Raw genomic sequence first — 17,150 nt, forward strand, 5'->3', positions numbered from 1 at the left:
AATATTTTAAAAAATTAGGTTTTTTCATAATAAATTCATGAAATTTGCCAAAAATTTTTGGATTAGTTAACTAAAATTGTAGAGAAATTCTGTGGCCAGATTCGTTTTCCAGCGTCCAAAAAATCTATCAGACTTACTCTGCTTTTTGTAACTGACCCTCACAGGCTTGTATTATCATTTTCAAAATCAATTTCTTTCAATCTATTCCTAAATATTAATTTTTTGAATTTTTGAATTTTTTCAGGTAATAAAAAAAAAGATATGAAGCAAGATTAAAAATATATATTTAAATCTGATAAAATAAGCTTCTGATGAAAACATTTTTTTCTTACATAATTAGAATCTTTAGATAATAAATTGATATTTTGTACAAACTTTCTCACATTCGGCCCTATAAAAAACTTTGAATATTTTTATAAAACATTGCCTTTTCGTTTATGCAGATTAAATGCAGAACAATATTAATACTAACTTTTGATGATTTTAAAGTGAATATAATTTAATTTGTCAATATATTAAAGGCTCTATATCATTTTCCTAAAAAAATTGAACAATTGCAAAGTTTCGTCTGTAAAATCTTGATTGAAAAACTCTGCATTAGAATCACCTGTGTCTTAATTGCGACTGCCATTGAAAGTTGGAGGAGTTGTCCGCTTTGATAGATATTAATTTTCCGACAACGTCGCGCGCGTGCACGTCGATGGTACAAATAGTCATGATTTTTTGCCGATCGTTTTCATTTAGCTCGCTGCGTAAAATTGCAATTAGCACGTTTAATTGACCGATCTGCTTCTTCTGATAATCCTTGAGCGCATTTTCGAATCCCTCTTCGAGTCGTGCGAATGCCATATTCACCTCGTAAGTCCACCAGATTTGGGTCCCGCATAGGGCCGGCTGTGCCTCGTGATCTAGAATCCAAGAGTCGCGTTGCTTCTCATCGTACGAGACGACAGCCTGACTGATGCGATATCTCACGGTTCGTCTCATTGCATCCGTAACGCGATTCAGCCAGATCTCAACCTGCGAATCAGATGATTGTCTTGATTCTGAAGTTTAAATACGAGAAGAGATGTATACGAAGATACTTTCTTTTTCCAATGTTCTTATTAAATATATTTTAATATATTTAACATATTAATTTTAATATATTTAATATATTTAATATATTAATATTTTAATATATTTAATATATTTATTTTAATATATTTAATATATTTAATATATTAATTTTAATATATTAATTTTAATATATTAAATATATTTTAATATATTTAAAAAAGGAAAATTCGCACATGGTTAGTCTTGTAATTCGAAGGCAAATAAAGTTGGCGTGTTTCAAGAAATTGTCGAGAAATAAGAATTTTAAATTAATGATGCTCAGCCGCGAGTCAATAGAAATGCTGTGTTTATGTATCATTTCACATTGCATGTCTTACAAAATTAGTTAATTTTATACCTTTCCTGTGCAATCGCATGTCCCATACATGGCCATTTCCTCGCCGTCCTTCGCTATCATTCCATTGGCATGCTTCGTCGGCTTTCCTCCTTCGAGTTTCCACTGCAGCTTCGCCAACGAATCGTACAATTTCGACAAATGCTTGCAAACCATTTCGGGATTGTTTCCTGTCGCGATGAAGCGCGCGTGTTAGTAACGGTGAGACAAGTTTTACATTATTACACTGAGAAAAAAAATTTGGTTGCATTAATTAGAATTCTGGTAGATTCAACCAGTATGTCTGTTGGAAAATGGACGAACCAAAATTCTTGTAGGAATTACCAGATGAATCTGATTAATTTCTTCCTATTAAATTTACCAAATTTTCTGATTAATAATACTAAACTCCCCAGCACCAAGTCGTCTAAAATTTTTTCCATCTAATCTCAAAAGTCTGTTTAATATTCTGAATTCCAACACGATTATTGCATAAATTCAATCCAGATTATTGAATAAATTATTTTAAGTTCAGTTTGTTAGAAATTAAACTGATAAACAGTGATGCAAGAAGAGGATGCAGCTCAAACACACACAATCAGAGAGCTAGCGTTCTCTTTCTGGCATTACTGCTCGTAAGAGAAAAAAAATATACTTTGGATTTAATGTTAATATTACACTGAGAAAAAAAATGTGGTTGCATTAATTAGAATTCTGGTAGATTCAACCAGTATGTCTGTTGGAAAATGGACGAACCAAAATTCTTGTAGGAATTACCAGATGAATCTGATTAATTTCTTCCTATTAAATTTACCAAATTTTCTGGTTAATAATACTAAACTCCCCAGCACCAAGTCGTCTAAAATTTTTTCCATCTAATCTCAAAAGTCTGTTTAATATTCTGAATTCCAACACGATTATTGCATAAATTCAATCCAGATTATTGAATAAATTATTTTAAGTTCAGTTTGTTAGAAATTAAACTGATAAACAGTGATGCAAGAAGAGGATGCAGCTCAAACACACACAATCAGAGAGCTAGCGTCCTCTTTCTGGCATTACTGCTCGTAAGAGAAAAAAAATATACTTTGGATTTAATGTTAATATTACACTGAGAAAAAAAATGTGGTTGCATTAATTAGAATTCTGGTAGATTCAACCAGTATGTCTGTTGGAAAATGGACGAACCAAAATTCTTGTAGGAATTACCAGATGAATCTGATTAATTTCTTCCTGTTAAATTTACCAAATTTTCTGGTTAATAATACTAAACTCCCCAGCACCAAGTCGTCTAAAATTTTTTCCATCTAATCTCAAAAGTCTGTTTAATATTCTGAATTCCAACACGATTATTGCATAAATTCAATCCAGATTATTGAATAAATTATTTTAAGTTCAGTTTGTTAGAAATTAAACTGATAAACAGTGATGCAAGAAGAGGATGCAGCTCAAACACACACAATCAGAGAGCTAGCGTCCTCTTTCTGGCATTACTGCTCGTAAGAGAAAAACTATATACTTTGGATTTAATGTTAATATTACACTGAGAAAAAAAATGTGGTTGCATTAATTAGAATTCTGGTAGATTCAACCAGTATGTCTGTTGGAAAATGGACGAACCAAAATTCTTGTAGGAATTACCAGATGAATCTGATTAATTTCTTCCTGTTAAATTTACCAAATTTTCTGGTTAATAATACTAAACTCCCCAGCACCAAGTCGTCTAAAATTTTTTCCATCTAATTCAAAAGTCTGTTTAATATTCTGAATTCCAACACGATTATTGCATAAATTCAATCTAGATTATTGAATAAATTATTTTAAGTTCAGTTTGTTAGAAATTAAACTGATAAACAGTGATGCAAGAAGAGGATGCAGCTCAAACACACACAATCAGAGAGCTAGCGTCCTCTTTCTGGCATTACTGCTCGTAAGAGAAAAACTATATACTTTGGATTTAATGTTAATATTACACTGAGAAAAAAAATGTGGTTGCATTAATTAGAATTCTGGTAGATTCAACCAGTATGTCTGTTGGAAAATGGACGAACCAAAATTCTTGTAGGAATTACCAGATGAATCTGATTAATTTCTTCCTGTTAAATTTACCAAATTTTCTAGTTAATAATACTAAACTCCCCAGCACCAAGTCGTCTAAAATTTTTTCCATCTAATCGCAAAAGTCTGTTTAATATTCTGAATTCCAACACGATTATTGCGTAAATTCAATCCAGATTATTGAATAAATTATTTTAAGTTCAGTTGGTTAGAAATTAAACTGATAAACAGTGATGCAAGAAGAGGATGCAGCTCAAACACACACAATCAGAGAGCTAGCGTCCTCTTTCTGGCATTACTGCTCGTAAGAGAAAAAAAAATATACTTTAAATTTAATGTTAATACTAGTTCTTTATATACATTTTATGGCAAATATTTAATACGATTTAAGTTATGAAGCAAGCAAAGAAATTTATGTAACAAGAAATGTTATAGATCCAACCAGAAAATACTAACCAAATCCTTATAGTAAAATCTATTAAACGTTCTAGTTATAAAAAATCGAATCTTATCATGATAACTAGAATTTCTTGTTTGATTTAACTAAAATGCCTTCAATCATATATGTCTTGTTGATACAATCAAACGATTTTTCTCAGTGTATGATGAAAAAATGGGCCTTTACCATTGCTCAATATGTCTAATAGATCAGCGGACGAGATAAAATAGAATCGTGGATAGATTAGTTTCTTCGTCTCCAGATAATCGGACAATGCCTTTTCGCAAATGTTCAATTGTCTCTCCAATTCCTCCAAGCGATCCAGGAGTTTCGGTCTATTCATCGACTTCACTACATTCAAGTTGGTCAACATTTCCTTCAATAGATCCTTGATAGGAAACCCGAGGATATTGAATCAGTATTGTTTTCTTATCGAAAAATTGTATAAATTACCGAAATAAATAAATTATGCACTGTTGCAGAGGATTGTTGCATATTTAAATTATTAATTTTTAACTTTCTTTGCTGATGATCATTCATGTTTACGATACTTTGTTTTATTCCTTTTTAAAATTTTTAAGAGAATCTTCAATGATTTAAAATCACCTTAAAATCTTTGTCTATCTTCTCAAAGCGTTTTGATTCCTCTGGTAATTGGCTTCTTATATCTTCCGAACCGATAAAAATGCTCTCCAGATGTATCCACGTTCGTTGGACTTGAAACCATGCGTTGATCGTGGCGTCTGCATTGCTAAGCTTCTTTTGCCAGTCCATTACTTCGTCGAGGAAGTAAGCGACGTATTTGGAATCCAACATATTTTGTAGTTGCACCTATGGAAAGCGATATTTTGTATCTCTCGATCAAAGCTAAAGAGGAAAAAATATCAATACATACCTGATTCTCTTCCAACATCTCAATCGTTTCTTCACTTATTTTTAAGACGTTGAGTTTTGTACGTTCGTGCATCTCTTTACCAAATTCGAGGGTGTTCCACGTGTTGTGCAGTTCTTTGAGAACTTTCTCCATGGTCATTTCTTTAACTGCCTTATCAACTATGTTCTTAACTTCCTCCTCGTATTTATGAAGTTCTAATTTTAGCAGATTTTCCAAAGTGGTTTTATCATCCATAGTGAATCTCACCTATAGCATCAACAGAGTTTAACTAGAGTTCAACTAGATTTTATCTCACATGGAATTATCTGTTTGATATAAATAAATTGATAAAAATAAATTAATAAATAAATTAATAAAAATTGATATAAAAAATATATAACAGTCATAAAAGTATAGCATTTTAAAAATATAACATTTATTATAATTTTGTCATATTTTTTATACGGCTCATTTTTCATGTCTAATCATTTTCTAATAATGAGACTCTCATTAAATGATATTATTTACTCACTCGTGTTTCAGCCATTAATTCTTGCCAATGTCTGTCCTTGATGGCGGGATTTTGCAATTCCGAAATTGCTCTAAGCGATGATATCATGTTCCTTATTTGTGCTTCTATGCGCGCGTACAAGTCCCAAGCTCGTGTCTCTTTATCTAGTTCTAAATTAATACGAAATATCTCATTGTTTGGTATATTATATAATTCAAATGTGACCGACAAAATGCGATTAAAATCATTAAAAAGGATTCTTGGAATTCTCTATTTACGAGAAAAAATCTGATTGCATTAATTAGAATTCTGGTAGATTCAATCAGTATGTCGGTTGGAAAATGGACGAACCAGAATTCTTGTAGGAATTACCAGATGAATCTGATTAATTTCTTCCTGTTAAATTTACCAAATTTTCTAGTTAATAATACTAAACTCCCCAACACCAAGTCGTCCAAAATTTTTTTTATCTAATCTCAAAAGTCTGTTTAATATTCTGAATTCCAACAAGATTATTGGATAAATTCAATCCAGATTATTAAATAAATTATTTTAAATTCAGTTTGTTAAACTGATAAACAGTGATGCAAGAGGAGGATGCAGCTCAAACACACACAATCAGAGAGCTAGCGTCCTTTTTCTGGCACTACTGCTTGTAAGAGAAAAAAAATATACTTTGGATTTAATATTAATACTACACTAAGAAAAATATCTGATTGCATTAATTAGAATTCTGGTAAATTCAACCAGTATATCTGTTGGAAAATGGATGAACCAGAATTCTTGAATTACCAGATGAATCTGATTAATTTCTTCCTGTTAAATTTACCAAATTTTCTGGTTAATAATACTAAACTCCCAGCATCAAGTCGTCTAAAATTTTTTCATCTAATCTCAAAAATCTGTTTAATATTCTGAATTCCAACAAGATTATTGATAAATTCAATCAGATTATTAAATAAATTATTTTAAATTCAGTTTGTTAAACTGATAAACAATGATGCAAGAAGAGGATGCAGCTCAAACACACACAATCAGAGAGCTAGCGTCCTTTTTCTGGCACTACTGCTTGTAAGAGAAAAAAAATATACTTTGGATTTAATATTATACTACACTAAGAAAAATATCTGATTGCATTAATTAGAATTCTGGTAGATTCAACCAATATGTCTGTTGGAAAATGGACGAACCAGAATTCTTGAATTACCAGATGAATCTGATTAATTTCTTCCTGTTAAATTTACCAAATTTTCTGGTTAATAATACTAAACTCCCCAGCACCAAGTCGTCTAAAATTTTTTCCATCTAATCTCAAAAGTCTGTTTAATATTCTGAATTCCAACAAGATTATTGGATAAATTCAATCCAGATTATTAAATAAATTATTTTAAATTCAGTTTGTTAAACTGATAAACAGTGATGCAAGAGGAGGATGCAGCTCAAACACACACAATCAGAGAGCTAGCGTCCTTTTTCTGGCACTACTGCTTGTAAGAGAAAAAAAATATACTTTGGATTTAATATTAATACTACACTAAGAAAAATATCTGATTGCATTAATTAGAATTCTGGTAGATTCAACCAGTATGTCTGTTGGAAAATGGACGAACCAGAATTCTTGAATTACCAGATGAATCTGATTAATTTCTTCCTGTTAAATTTACCAAATTTTCTGGATAATAATACTAAACTCCCCAGCACCAAGTCGTCTAAAATTTTTTCCATCTAATCTCAAAAGTCTGTTTAATATTCTGAATTCCAACAAGATTATTGGATAAATTCAATCCAGATTATTAAATAAATTATTTTAAATTCAGTTTGTTAAACTGATAAACAGTGATGCAAGAAGAGGATGCAGCTCAAACACACACAATCAGAGAGCTAGCGTCCTTTTTCTGGCACTACTGCTTGTAAGAGAAAAAAAAAATATACTTTGGATTTAATATTAATACTACACTAAGAAAAATATCTAATTGCATTAATTAGAATTCTGGTAGATTCAACCAGTATGTCTGTTGGAAAATGGACGAACCAGAATTCTTGAATTACCAGATGAATCTGATTAATTTCTTCCTGTTAAATTTACCAAATTTTCTGGTTAATAATACTAAATTCCCCAGCACCAAGTCGTCTAAAATTTTTTCCATCTAATCTCAAAAGTCTGTTTAATATTCTGAATTCCAACAAGATTATTGGATAAATCCAGATTCAATCCAGATTATTAAATAAATTACTTTAAATTCAGTTTGTTAACAATTAAACTGATAAACAGTGATGCAAGAAGAGGATGCAGCTCAAACACACACAATCAGAGAGCTAGCGTCCTCTTTCTGGCATTACTGCTCGTAAGAGAAAAAAAATATACATTAGATTTAACGTTAATACTAGTTCTTTATATACATTTCATGGCAAATATTGAATACTAGTTAAGTTAAGAGTCGCTTGCCGCCTAGGGGCAAGCAAAGAAATTAATGTAACAAGAAATTTGATAGATCCAACCAGAAAATACTAACCAAATCCTTATAATAAGATCTATTAAACGTTCTAGTTATAAAAAAAATCGAGTTTTATCATGATAACTAGAAATTTTTGTTTGATTTAACTAAAATGTCTTTAATCATATACGTCTTGTTGATACAATCAAACGATTTTTCTCAGTGTAGGAACACTTGATGTGATACTAGAGAATCACCAATAATCAATACAAAACTTACGTCTTAATTCCCGAATCATTTTTTTACATTCTTGATCCATCCCCTCGACATCTATTTTTTTCCAGACTGTTGTCTTCCATTCGTCTAAACTCGACGTAATGATATTGACATGATCCCAAAGATTCTTCAGAAGTCTCAATTCTCTTCTGGCGAGCTTGATTTGTTTAAATTCCATTACCTGCTGCTCGAATATATTCGCTTGATCGTGCAATGCCTTTAATTCCTCTTCGAACTTGACGATTTCTTCATTTATCTTGTCTAGTTTATCGTACACGTTCGTACAATCGAAACTAGGCAGTGAAATTAAAGATATGCGTATCTTTTAAATTTACTTAGAAATAGAAAAGGAAACTAGCTGTCTTACTTAAACACAACGTTCTCGCGGAATCGTGCAAGATACTGCTGTTGTCTGAAATCGTAATAATTGAGATGCTTCTTCAGCAGCTCAATTTGTCGCGCCATCAAAGGCTGTACGAGCTGCTTCACCTGCGCCGCCCATTTCTTAACCATCGTCCATTGCTCCGGCAATTCCGTCAGCCAAGTATACGTTTCCTCGCCGAATTTCACTTCATACTGCGTGAGAAGATCCATAGTCGCCTATGAACACGAGCGGTTATGATAGAAAATTCTTCTTCGAAGGATAATATTAATAAAATATAAATAATTTTAAAGAAAGAAAATATTATTAAATAATAAATATTTAAATAATAATTTTAAAGAAAGGAAATATTAATAAATAATAAATATTTAAATAATAATTTAAAAAAAAAGAAAATATTAATAAATAATAAATATTTAAATAATAATTTTAAAGAAAGAAAATATTAATAAATAATTTTTATTTTCGTTTATTGTTGGATTTTTCATTTTACATAGATTTAAATATTAAATTATGAATTATAAATAAGATACAATCTAGATCTTTTTTTATATGATATTAGAAATCAAACGAGAGTTCATAATATTTCACTTTTTACTCCACCTTTATAGGCTCCCACATGTCATCAATTTGATATTGTCGATCTCGAACCTCCTTTAGATAATATATAGTGTTTAGCAAGTCTTCGTAATCATCCGGTGCGATTGGCTGGGTGAATTTCTTTAGAGCATTGGCCAAGAATTCGCTAAGGTTTCTAAGCCTGCGACGTATACATTATCCGAACATGAAATATAATATTCTTATGCAATATCAATTAAATATATAATTTTACAGAAAAAGAGAAAGAGAGAGAAGGAAATTTAAAAAGCAGTTTTCTTTCCCAGAAAAAAAGACATGTAGACAATACACATACTTGCTGTTGACGTCGTCGACGAGATATGTCTTGAATAAATTAGTCCATTTGCAGATTGTGTTGAGCAGAGCTTGCTTGAAGGACCTCACATCTAATCGTAACCAACGTAAGAAAATCTTTTCATTCTCGAACTTATCACATTTTTTGTAAAGTTGCATAAAATAGTCGATCTCTCTTTTAAAATCGTCCAATCCTGGTTTTCTCTCTTTTAGCTCCGACAAATTTTCTAGCCCTTGCGCTACCATTTCCTTTTCTTCGTTCGTGAGAGCACGGCCGAAACGTAAAAACAGATTCAAGTATTGCTGCTTGTCGTCCAGCCATAGCCAGGAAAATGGCTCGAAGATCTGTAGTTTGAAGAATAGTTAGGAGAAATTTTCATGAACAAATCAATCATTTCATGTTTAATGCTTTCTCAAATAAGTGCTTATTATTCGAAAGTTATGCTTATCAATAAATATGCTTGTCTTTTATATTATTTTTATAAATAAAAACTAAAAATAATAAAAATTCTATGCTATTGAGATAATGCTATCGCAAAAAATGGCGAATAAAATATGTCTACGATTCAAATTTGAGATCGAAAATAAGATAAGGACAGAGTTACTTGGAGATCTTACGATAATATATTCCTGTGCTTGCACCAAGCCCAGTTTGATCCGGTTACACGTCTCCTCGAGCATGAAAACGATATTTTCTTCTTCCGCTAAATCGATCTTAACATGTAATATCGCGATTAGTAATGGAAGAGTTATATTATGATATCTCATATACCCAATAAGCTGAAAAATTGTACTAATCATACGGTAGATCGTGGTTTTTTCTCAATTTTAAAAAAATGAAAATGTATCATACAATAGATGTATTATATAATATAATATAATGTATCACATTATTCTCTTTTCAATCTGATATTAAATATTCATACTACTTTTGTATTATACAAGTACATTCACTTGAATGCTTCGCTCAAATTAGATGCATTTGGCGAACGGGATGATAATATTTCTTATTAAAAATTAACTTTTTATGAGAAAAAAACATATGTATATAGCAAAATTATCAGGTATCATATTTGCATAGTTTAAAAAGTAGTTTCAAATATTTAAATATATCGAGAAAATAAAGTGTATTTAAAATTATTATGTCTGAAACAAACAATTCGCGTCAAAAAAACATTTTCTTTCTTATATAAGTCATTATTCTTTCATCATTTAATAACTGTTTTTTTTTTGCATAAATAACAAAAAAATAATTGTTTCAGATAATGAGGTGATATGCTCTGAATATTATGCGCCTGTTACCGAGCACCCTGTATACAACGACGTACTCCGTAGTGCTCCCGTTCCTTTGCGATGTCGGGATCTACGCGCGGCATTAAAGTTCCCATTCTCATAACATCAAGCAACAGGCCCTCATAAAACGCGTAGAAGCCTTTGGGATCATCCGGATCTACCGCAGGACGAAAGACAATGTAAGGCACCTCGAGCGACAATTGAATCTCGAAGAGGGGCGACACGTTGCTCTCCGGATCAGTTTCGTCGAGCAGGTAACATATACTGCAAATATAAACTTGAATCGTTAATCTTCAATTTTCATTTTTTAATAATTGCTAATTTCACATTTCGTAAGTCTAATAAGTCTAATAATTAATAGAGGAAGAGAGAATCTCGATTAAGGATGTTTTGACCTATTTTCAAAATATCGAGAATTTAATGAAAATTGTACAGAATGTCCTTACATACGTTTAGAATCTTCTGTACAATTTTTAAATCGATTTACTAAAGCGTTAAGTTATAAGGATTTTAATTTCCTCCGAATTAACATGTGTTCTTATGGGAAACGTATAACCACGTCGATTCAAATGACAAAAACACATGTCTAGTTTAACATTCTAAGAAAAGTTAAAGTAAATCTTCAAATAATCTTGAACTTTAACATACAAAATAATTAAAATTAAAGTCAAATGTTTCTATTACGAATAATTTAAGTTAAAATAATTACTATTATAAGTTAATGTCCTATAACAGTTCTTACGAATTTCTGTAACTATTTTTTCACGTAATTTTTAATTAATTTGTATGTTATTTTTACATTACACTTAAAGTCACAATAACAAAAATAAATGTAAACTATTGTGTTAATTATTTAACACTTTTAGCTTGTCAATAAGAAACATACGACGAATGAGTTATTTTAACTTAAGAATGTTTTGTATCTATTTTAAAAATATTGAGAATTTAATGAAAATTGTACAGAATGTCTTTACATATGTTTAGAATCTTCAGTACAATTTTTAAATCGATTCACTAAAGCGTTCACAAGTTATAAGGATTTTAATTTGCACCGAATTAACATGTGTTCTCATGGGAAACGTATAACTACGTTGATTCAAATGACAAAAACACATGGAAATAATATTCAGAATTTGTTTAAAATTTGCGAAAGTTTAGATACAGAGGAAATATTTGGTCAAATAATATTATACAAGTACCAACTGGTTAAAAAGATATTAAATATAATTCGATAAAGTTAGCCATGTATCTGTCACAAGGCGAAATTCTCTGCCAAAAGTTAATCATTTCGATTAACAAAATTCGGAATATTTCAGTAAAATCACAATAAATATTAAAAAGTACATCTCTGCGCTGTAGCTAAAATCAAATTGTAATATTCCACACAATTTCTTACTCAAAATACACCAAAAGTGAATATTCGTCAATATTGATTTTCAGCTACTTTTTGCTGGGATTGTACATACAAAACATCCTTAAATGCCATTGAAATGATTGATACTCGTGATTTTACTGTTGTTAAAGTGAAATAATTTAATTACACAACGGATACGAATAGAGAGAGATACTGTGATATTATTAATAATTAATTACTTAAATTAATTAATTAATTAAACTTTAGAAAATGACACTTTATACAAGAAATGACATTCAGTAAGAATAGACACTTTATACGAAGAATTATAGTTCAATACCTGGTAGAAGCGGCTTGAATCAGAGCTTTCGACATCAGATCGTCGACATAAGTGAGATATGGCTTCCATTTAATCATGCACTGAGCGATTTCTTCTTCCGTTTGCAATATTTCGATCATTAATTCGGCTCTTTGATTTTCTGCATTATTGACTATGGCCGTTCTTTCCTTCTCTTCAATTCTGCAACATATATAAAAAATATTTCATAACAAGTACAATTTTTATATTATTTTATTTATAGCGATATGATGAAAAAAATTTGTGTTCTAAGAAAAAGCTGATGTACACCTCAATTTGTTTGGTAGAATTCGCAAATCTTCTGTGTCTTCTTCTGTTCCTACTTTGAATTCTATATCTCGCTTCTCGATATCTATTCGTGCATCTGTATTCGAGTATGTCATAATTTTATTTTTCAAATATTTTGAAAAATTGATTTAAAGATTTTAAATAAAATAACATAAATGGCTGATATAAAAAAATGTAGCACTGATGATATGGAATATAATGAATTTGTTTTAAAAAATAGACTCGAAGAAAATATTCTGCAAGCTTTTCGAAAGCTTGTTTCGTTTCGCAACAATCCAGCTTTAAAGATAACTACGAATTATAAATATGATAAATACGAATTACCTCTGTCCAGATCGGACTCGTCTCTTTCGTACCAAATATCTGGTAACAAGTCAAAGAAGAGTTTGTAATTCTTATCCAAGACTCGATTTAATTCCTCGACGGCGAGCTTGATCTGATCGTATCGCCTTTGAAAGTTCTCATCGCGTTCGCTCAAGGCGAGCAAATTCTCGCTTTTAAAATCCTTACGCTCTAATATCGGCGACAGCGCCCACGAATAAATCATTCGCAACAATGCATTGACGTCTGCTTGCGCGCGAAAAATCCGCGAATGCAATTTTCGCATCGGGCCCATCAAATTTTCGATATACTTCGGCACTTCTGTACTTTTACAACGTAATATTATGTTTTTATAATATATAAAATGGTCTATATTTATAATAATTTTCACCTGAAGAATCCCAGTTATATTTTTCTTGACCAATGCGAATTAATTCGTCTATTCTCTCGACTTCGTGTTTCACCAACTCAAATTCCACAGGCAAACTATAATTCCTTATCCAATTGTACCTGCCATAATTGTGTCCAATTATATTTGAACGAATCAAAATGTTTGAATCATCTTGAATGTCCGAGCGAAGTATTTACGCAGTAAAAAAATTGTGCGTACATAAAATTTTCTTGTGTTATCAAGTTTTGATTAGTTCTTTAATGTAAAATTAACATACGACTTGTATGTTATTATTTTTACAACGTTTTCATGTGTTATGTAAACTTTGTAACTTAACACTTTGTATATGTTTTTTAAATGGAATATTATTTTGAATATTTTTAACATAATCATTTTAAACAATCAACATGTCTAATTCAACATTCTAAGAAAAGTTAAAGTAAATCTTTAAATAATCTTAAACTTTAACATACAAAATAATCAAAATTAAAGTCAAATGTTTCTATTACAAATAATTTAAGTTAAAATAATTACTATTCTAAGTTAATGTCCTACAACAATTTTTACGAGTTTCTGTAACTATTTTTTCATGTAATTATTAATTAATTTGTTTGTTATTTTTATATTACACTTAAAGTCACAATAACAAAAATAAATGTGAAGTATTGTGTCAATTATTTAATAAATTAAATTATTTAATTTAATTTTATTATTGTTAAATTATATTATTAAATTATTTAATTCAATTTTCTTATTTAATTCAATTATTTAACTTTTAGTTTGTCAATAAGTAACGACGAATGAGTTATTTTAACTTAAGGATGTTTTGTACCTATTTTCAAAATATTAAGAATTTAATGAAAATTGTACAGAATGTCCTTACATATGTTTAGAATCTTCAGTACAATTTTTAAATCGATTCACTAGAGCATTCACAAGTTTTAGGGATTTTAATTTGCACCGAATTAATATGTGTTCTTATGGGAAACGTATAACTACGTCGATTCAAATGACAAAAGCACATGGAAATAATATTCAGAATTTGTTTAAAATTTGCAAAAGTTTAGATACAGAGGAAATATTTGGTCAAATAATATTATACAAGTACTAATAAAACTAATTAAAAAGATATTAAATATAATTCGATGAAGTTAGCCATGTATCTGTCACAAGGCGAAATTCTCTGCCAAAAGTTAATTATTTCGATTAATAAAATTCGGAATATTTCAGTAAAAACGCAATAAATAAAATATTAAAAAATACATCTCTGCACTGTAGCTAAGATCAAATTGTATTCCACACAATTTCTCATACTCAAAATACACCAAAAGTGGATATATTCGTCAATATTGATTTTCTGCTACTTTTTGCTGGGATTGTACATACAAAACATCCTTAAAATTTAAAGTGGACTTTTTGACACATGTGAAAAAAAAATGTTATAATTAACATTTTATTTTTTTACTATGTACTTACCATTGTATGAACAGACTTAGATTATATGTGCTCTCGAAGAAATACTGCGTTCTGTAGTAGAGCCGAATCGCTTCCTCGGGCAAATGTGTCCTCTGCATGATGATCATATAACGAGTTTCGCGCAGGAGAGCCGTCAGCTCGGGATCGAAGTTCAGATCGAGTAATTTGTCTTCGCGAATCTTTAATAAGCTCTTCGACAAGTGAACGTTGCTTATATTGACTATCTTCTTGGCCCAGTCCGTGAATATTTGGTGCTCCATCGCGTCCATGAGCGACTTGCGGAATACGATGATGCTTTTATTAACGCAATTCCCATCGCGAAAATCATATGAGATGATACCATATGATATAAAGTATAATAAAATATAATAAATATAAAGTATATATAAAGTATTATAAATTCGTATGACACAATGTATTATAAAGTATTATGATCGTAAAATATTATAAATATATAAATATATAATATATAGTAAATATATATAATATATATATATATATATATATATATATAATATATAAAATATATAAAATATATAAAATATATAAAATATATAAAATATATATAATAATTAAATATATAAAATAATTTTATATATATAAAAAATTTTACATATATAAAATAATTAAAATAAAATATATAAATATAAATTCTTTCCTTGAGGACTTATAGAAAGACCCAGTGAATCAAGAAAACAATATATTTTTCAGATTTAAGGGGAAATGGTACCTGCAGTTGCTCGTATTTCGGTTTGGTTTCGCGCTCGATTCTCAGATTTATCAGAGGATGATCGACAGATTTCGCGCATTGCATCGGATAATCTATTCGTTGTCGCAATTGCATCAATGTGCACAACGCGCTGGCCACGCGTGGAAAATATTGCTCGGTCTCGATCCATTCGGCCTCATCATAGTCTTTGAACGTGCTATCGAATATTATCTGGAAAGGAACAGAGATTTTCGTTCAAGTTATGTTATATCTTATATATTAATCTGTATATTAATTATTATCAACATGATATAATATTGCGCGCACTTTAATGTTATTGAAGTGATTGTGAATCCTTTGAAGCAATCTCTCATAATTGTGCCATAATTGGGCCATGATAATCGGTCGATTGGCCATCGAATCTATGATCCATATCATTTTAAATATAGCTTCCGTATTGTGACACTCCGAAAGCGCCTGATCGAATATGTTCGCCAGCTGTCGATCAAACTCTTCGACCTGCAAATGAAATAAAAAATGCAAATTTTGCGTTACAACACTAACTATGAATAGTGTATTGAAACTTATGCACTGAGAAAAATCGTTCGATTGTACCAACAAGACGTATCTGATTGAAGGCATTTTGATTAAATCAAACAAGAATTTTTAGTTATCATGATAAGACTCAATTTTTTATAACTAGAACGTTTAATAGATTTTACTATAAGGTTTTGATTTGTTTTTTCTGGTCGGATCTATAAAATTTCTTGTTACATTAATTTCTTTGCTAGCTACTAAGGCGGCGAGCCACTCTTAACTTAACTCGTATATTCAATATTTGCAATAAAATGTATATAAAGAACTATTATTAACATTAAATCCAAAGTATATTTTTTTTCTCTTACGAGCAGTAGTGCCAGAAAGAGGACGCTAGCTCTCTGATTGTGTGCGTTTGAGCTGCATCCTCCTCTTGCATCACTGTTTATCAGTTTAATTACTAACAAACTGAATTTAAAATAATTTATTCAATAATCTGGATTGAATTTATGCAATAATCGTGTTGGAATTCAGAATATTAAACAGACTTTTGAGATTAGATGGAAAAAATTTTAGACGACTTGGTGCTAGGGAGTTTAGTATTATTAACCAGAAAATTTGGTAAATTTAACATGAAGAAATTAATCAAATTCATCTGGTAATTCCTACAAGAATTCTAGTTGTATTTTCCAACAGATACTTATTACCATGACATTTTAATAATTTAACATTCAATAATTCAAAATCTGAGAATTAAAAATATTTTTCCTAACAAGAATTCTAGTTCGTCATTATTCCAATCAGACATACTGATTGATTTACAAATTCTAATTTAATGCAACCAGATTTTTTTTTTCTCAGTGTAGTATTAACATTAAATCCAAAGTATATTTTTTTTCTCTTACGAATAGTAGTGCAAGAAAGAGGACGCTAGTTCTCTGATTGTGTGTGTTTGAGCTGCATCCTCCTCTTGCACCACTGTTTATCAGTTTAATTACTAACAAACTGAATTTAAAATAATTTATTCAATAATCTGGATTGAATTTACGCAATAATCGTGTTGGAATTCAGAATATTAAACAGACTTTTGAGATTAGATGGAAA

At 30.1% G+C, this 17,150-nt stretch overlaps 1 protein-coding gene across 1 annotated transcript in view; it reads right to left on the minus strand.

The window, feature by feature from the left end:
• Positions 1-17,150, minus strand: part of LOC105255321 (dynein beta chain, ciliary) — a 53,108-nt gene that overhangs the window by 30,061 nt on the left and 5,897 nt on the right. The window contains exons 8-26 of the mRNA XM_025414728.1: positions 15,837-16,028; positions 15,531-15,740; positions 14,801-15,075; positions 13,325-13,443; positions 12,937-13,254; positions 12,595-12,688; positions 12,307-12,486; positions 10,648-10,876; positions 9,938-10,033; positions 9,321-9,664; positions 9,011-9,167; positions 8,393-8,625; positions 8,029-8,318; positions 5,336-5,484; positions 4,825-5,070; positions 4,536-4,760; positions 4,116-4,317; positions 1,457-1,623; positions 608-1,020 (exon numbers count right to left, since the gene is read on the minus strand). Coding sequence (XP_025270513.1) covers positions 608-1,020; positions 1,457-1,623; positions 4,116-4,317; positions 4,536-4,760; positions 4,825-5,070; positions 5,336-5,484; positions 8,029-8,318; positions 8,393-8,625; positions 9,011-9,167; positions 9,321-9,664; positions 9,938-10,033; positions 10,648-10,876; positions 12,307-12,486; positions 12,595-12,688; positions 12,937-13,254; positions 13,325-13,443; positions 14,801-15,075; positions 15,531-15,740; positions 15,837-16,028 — 4,139 coding nt within the window. The remainder of the gene's footprint in view (positions 1-607; positions 1,021-1,456; positions 1,624-4,115; positions 4,318-4,535; positions 4,761-4,824; positions 5,071-5,335; positions 5,485-8,028; positions 8,319-8,392; positions 8,626-9,010; positions 9,168-9,320; positions 9,665-9,937; positions 10,034-10,647; positions 10,877-12,306; positions 12,487-12,594; positions 12,689-12,936; positions 13,255-13,324; positions 13,444-14,800; positions 15,076-15,530; positions 15,741-15,836; positions 16,029-17,150) is intronic.

Source organism: Camponotus floridanus, unplaced genomic scaffold (assembly GCF_003227725.1).
Source record: "Camponotus floridanus strain SB8 unplaced genomic scaffold, Cflo_v7.5 scaffold113, whole genome shotgun sequence".
In the NCBI taxonomy this organism is placed as follows: Eukaryota; Metazoa; Arthropoda; class Insecta; order Hymenoptera; family Formicidae; genus Camponotus; species Camponotus floridanus.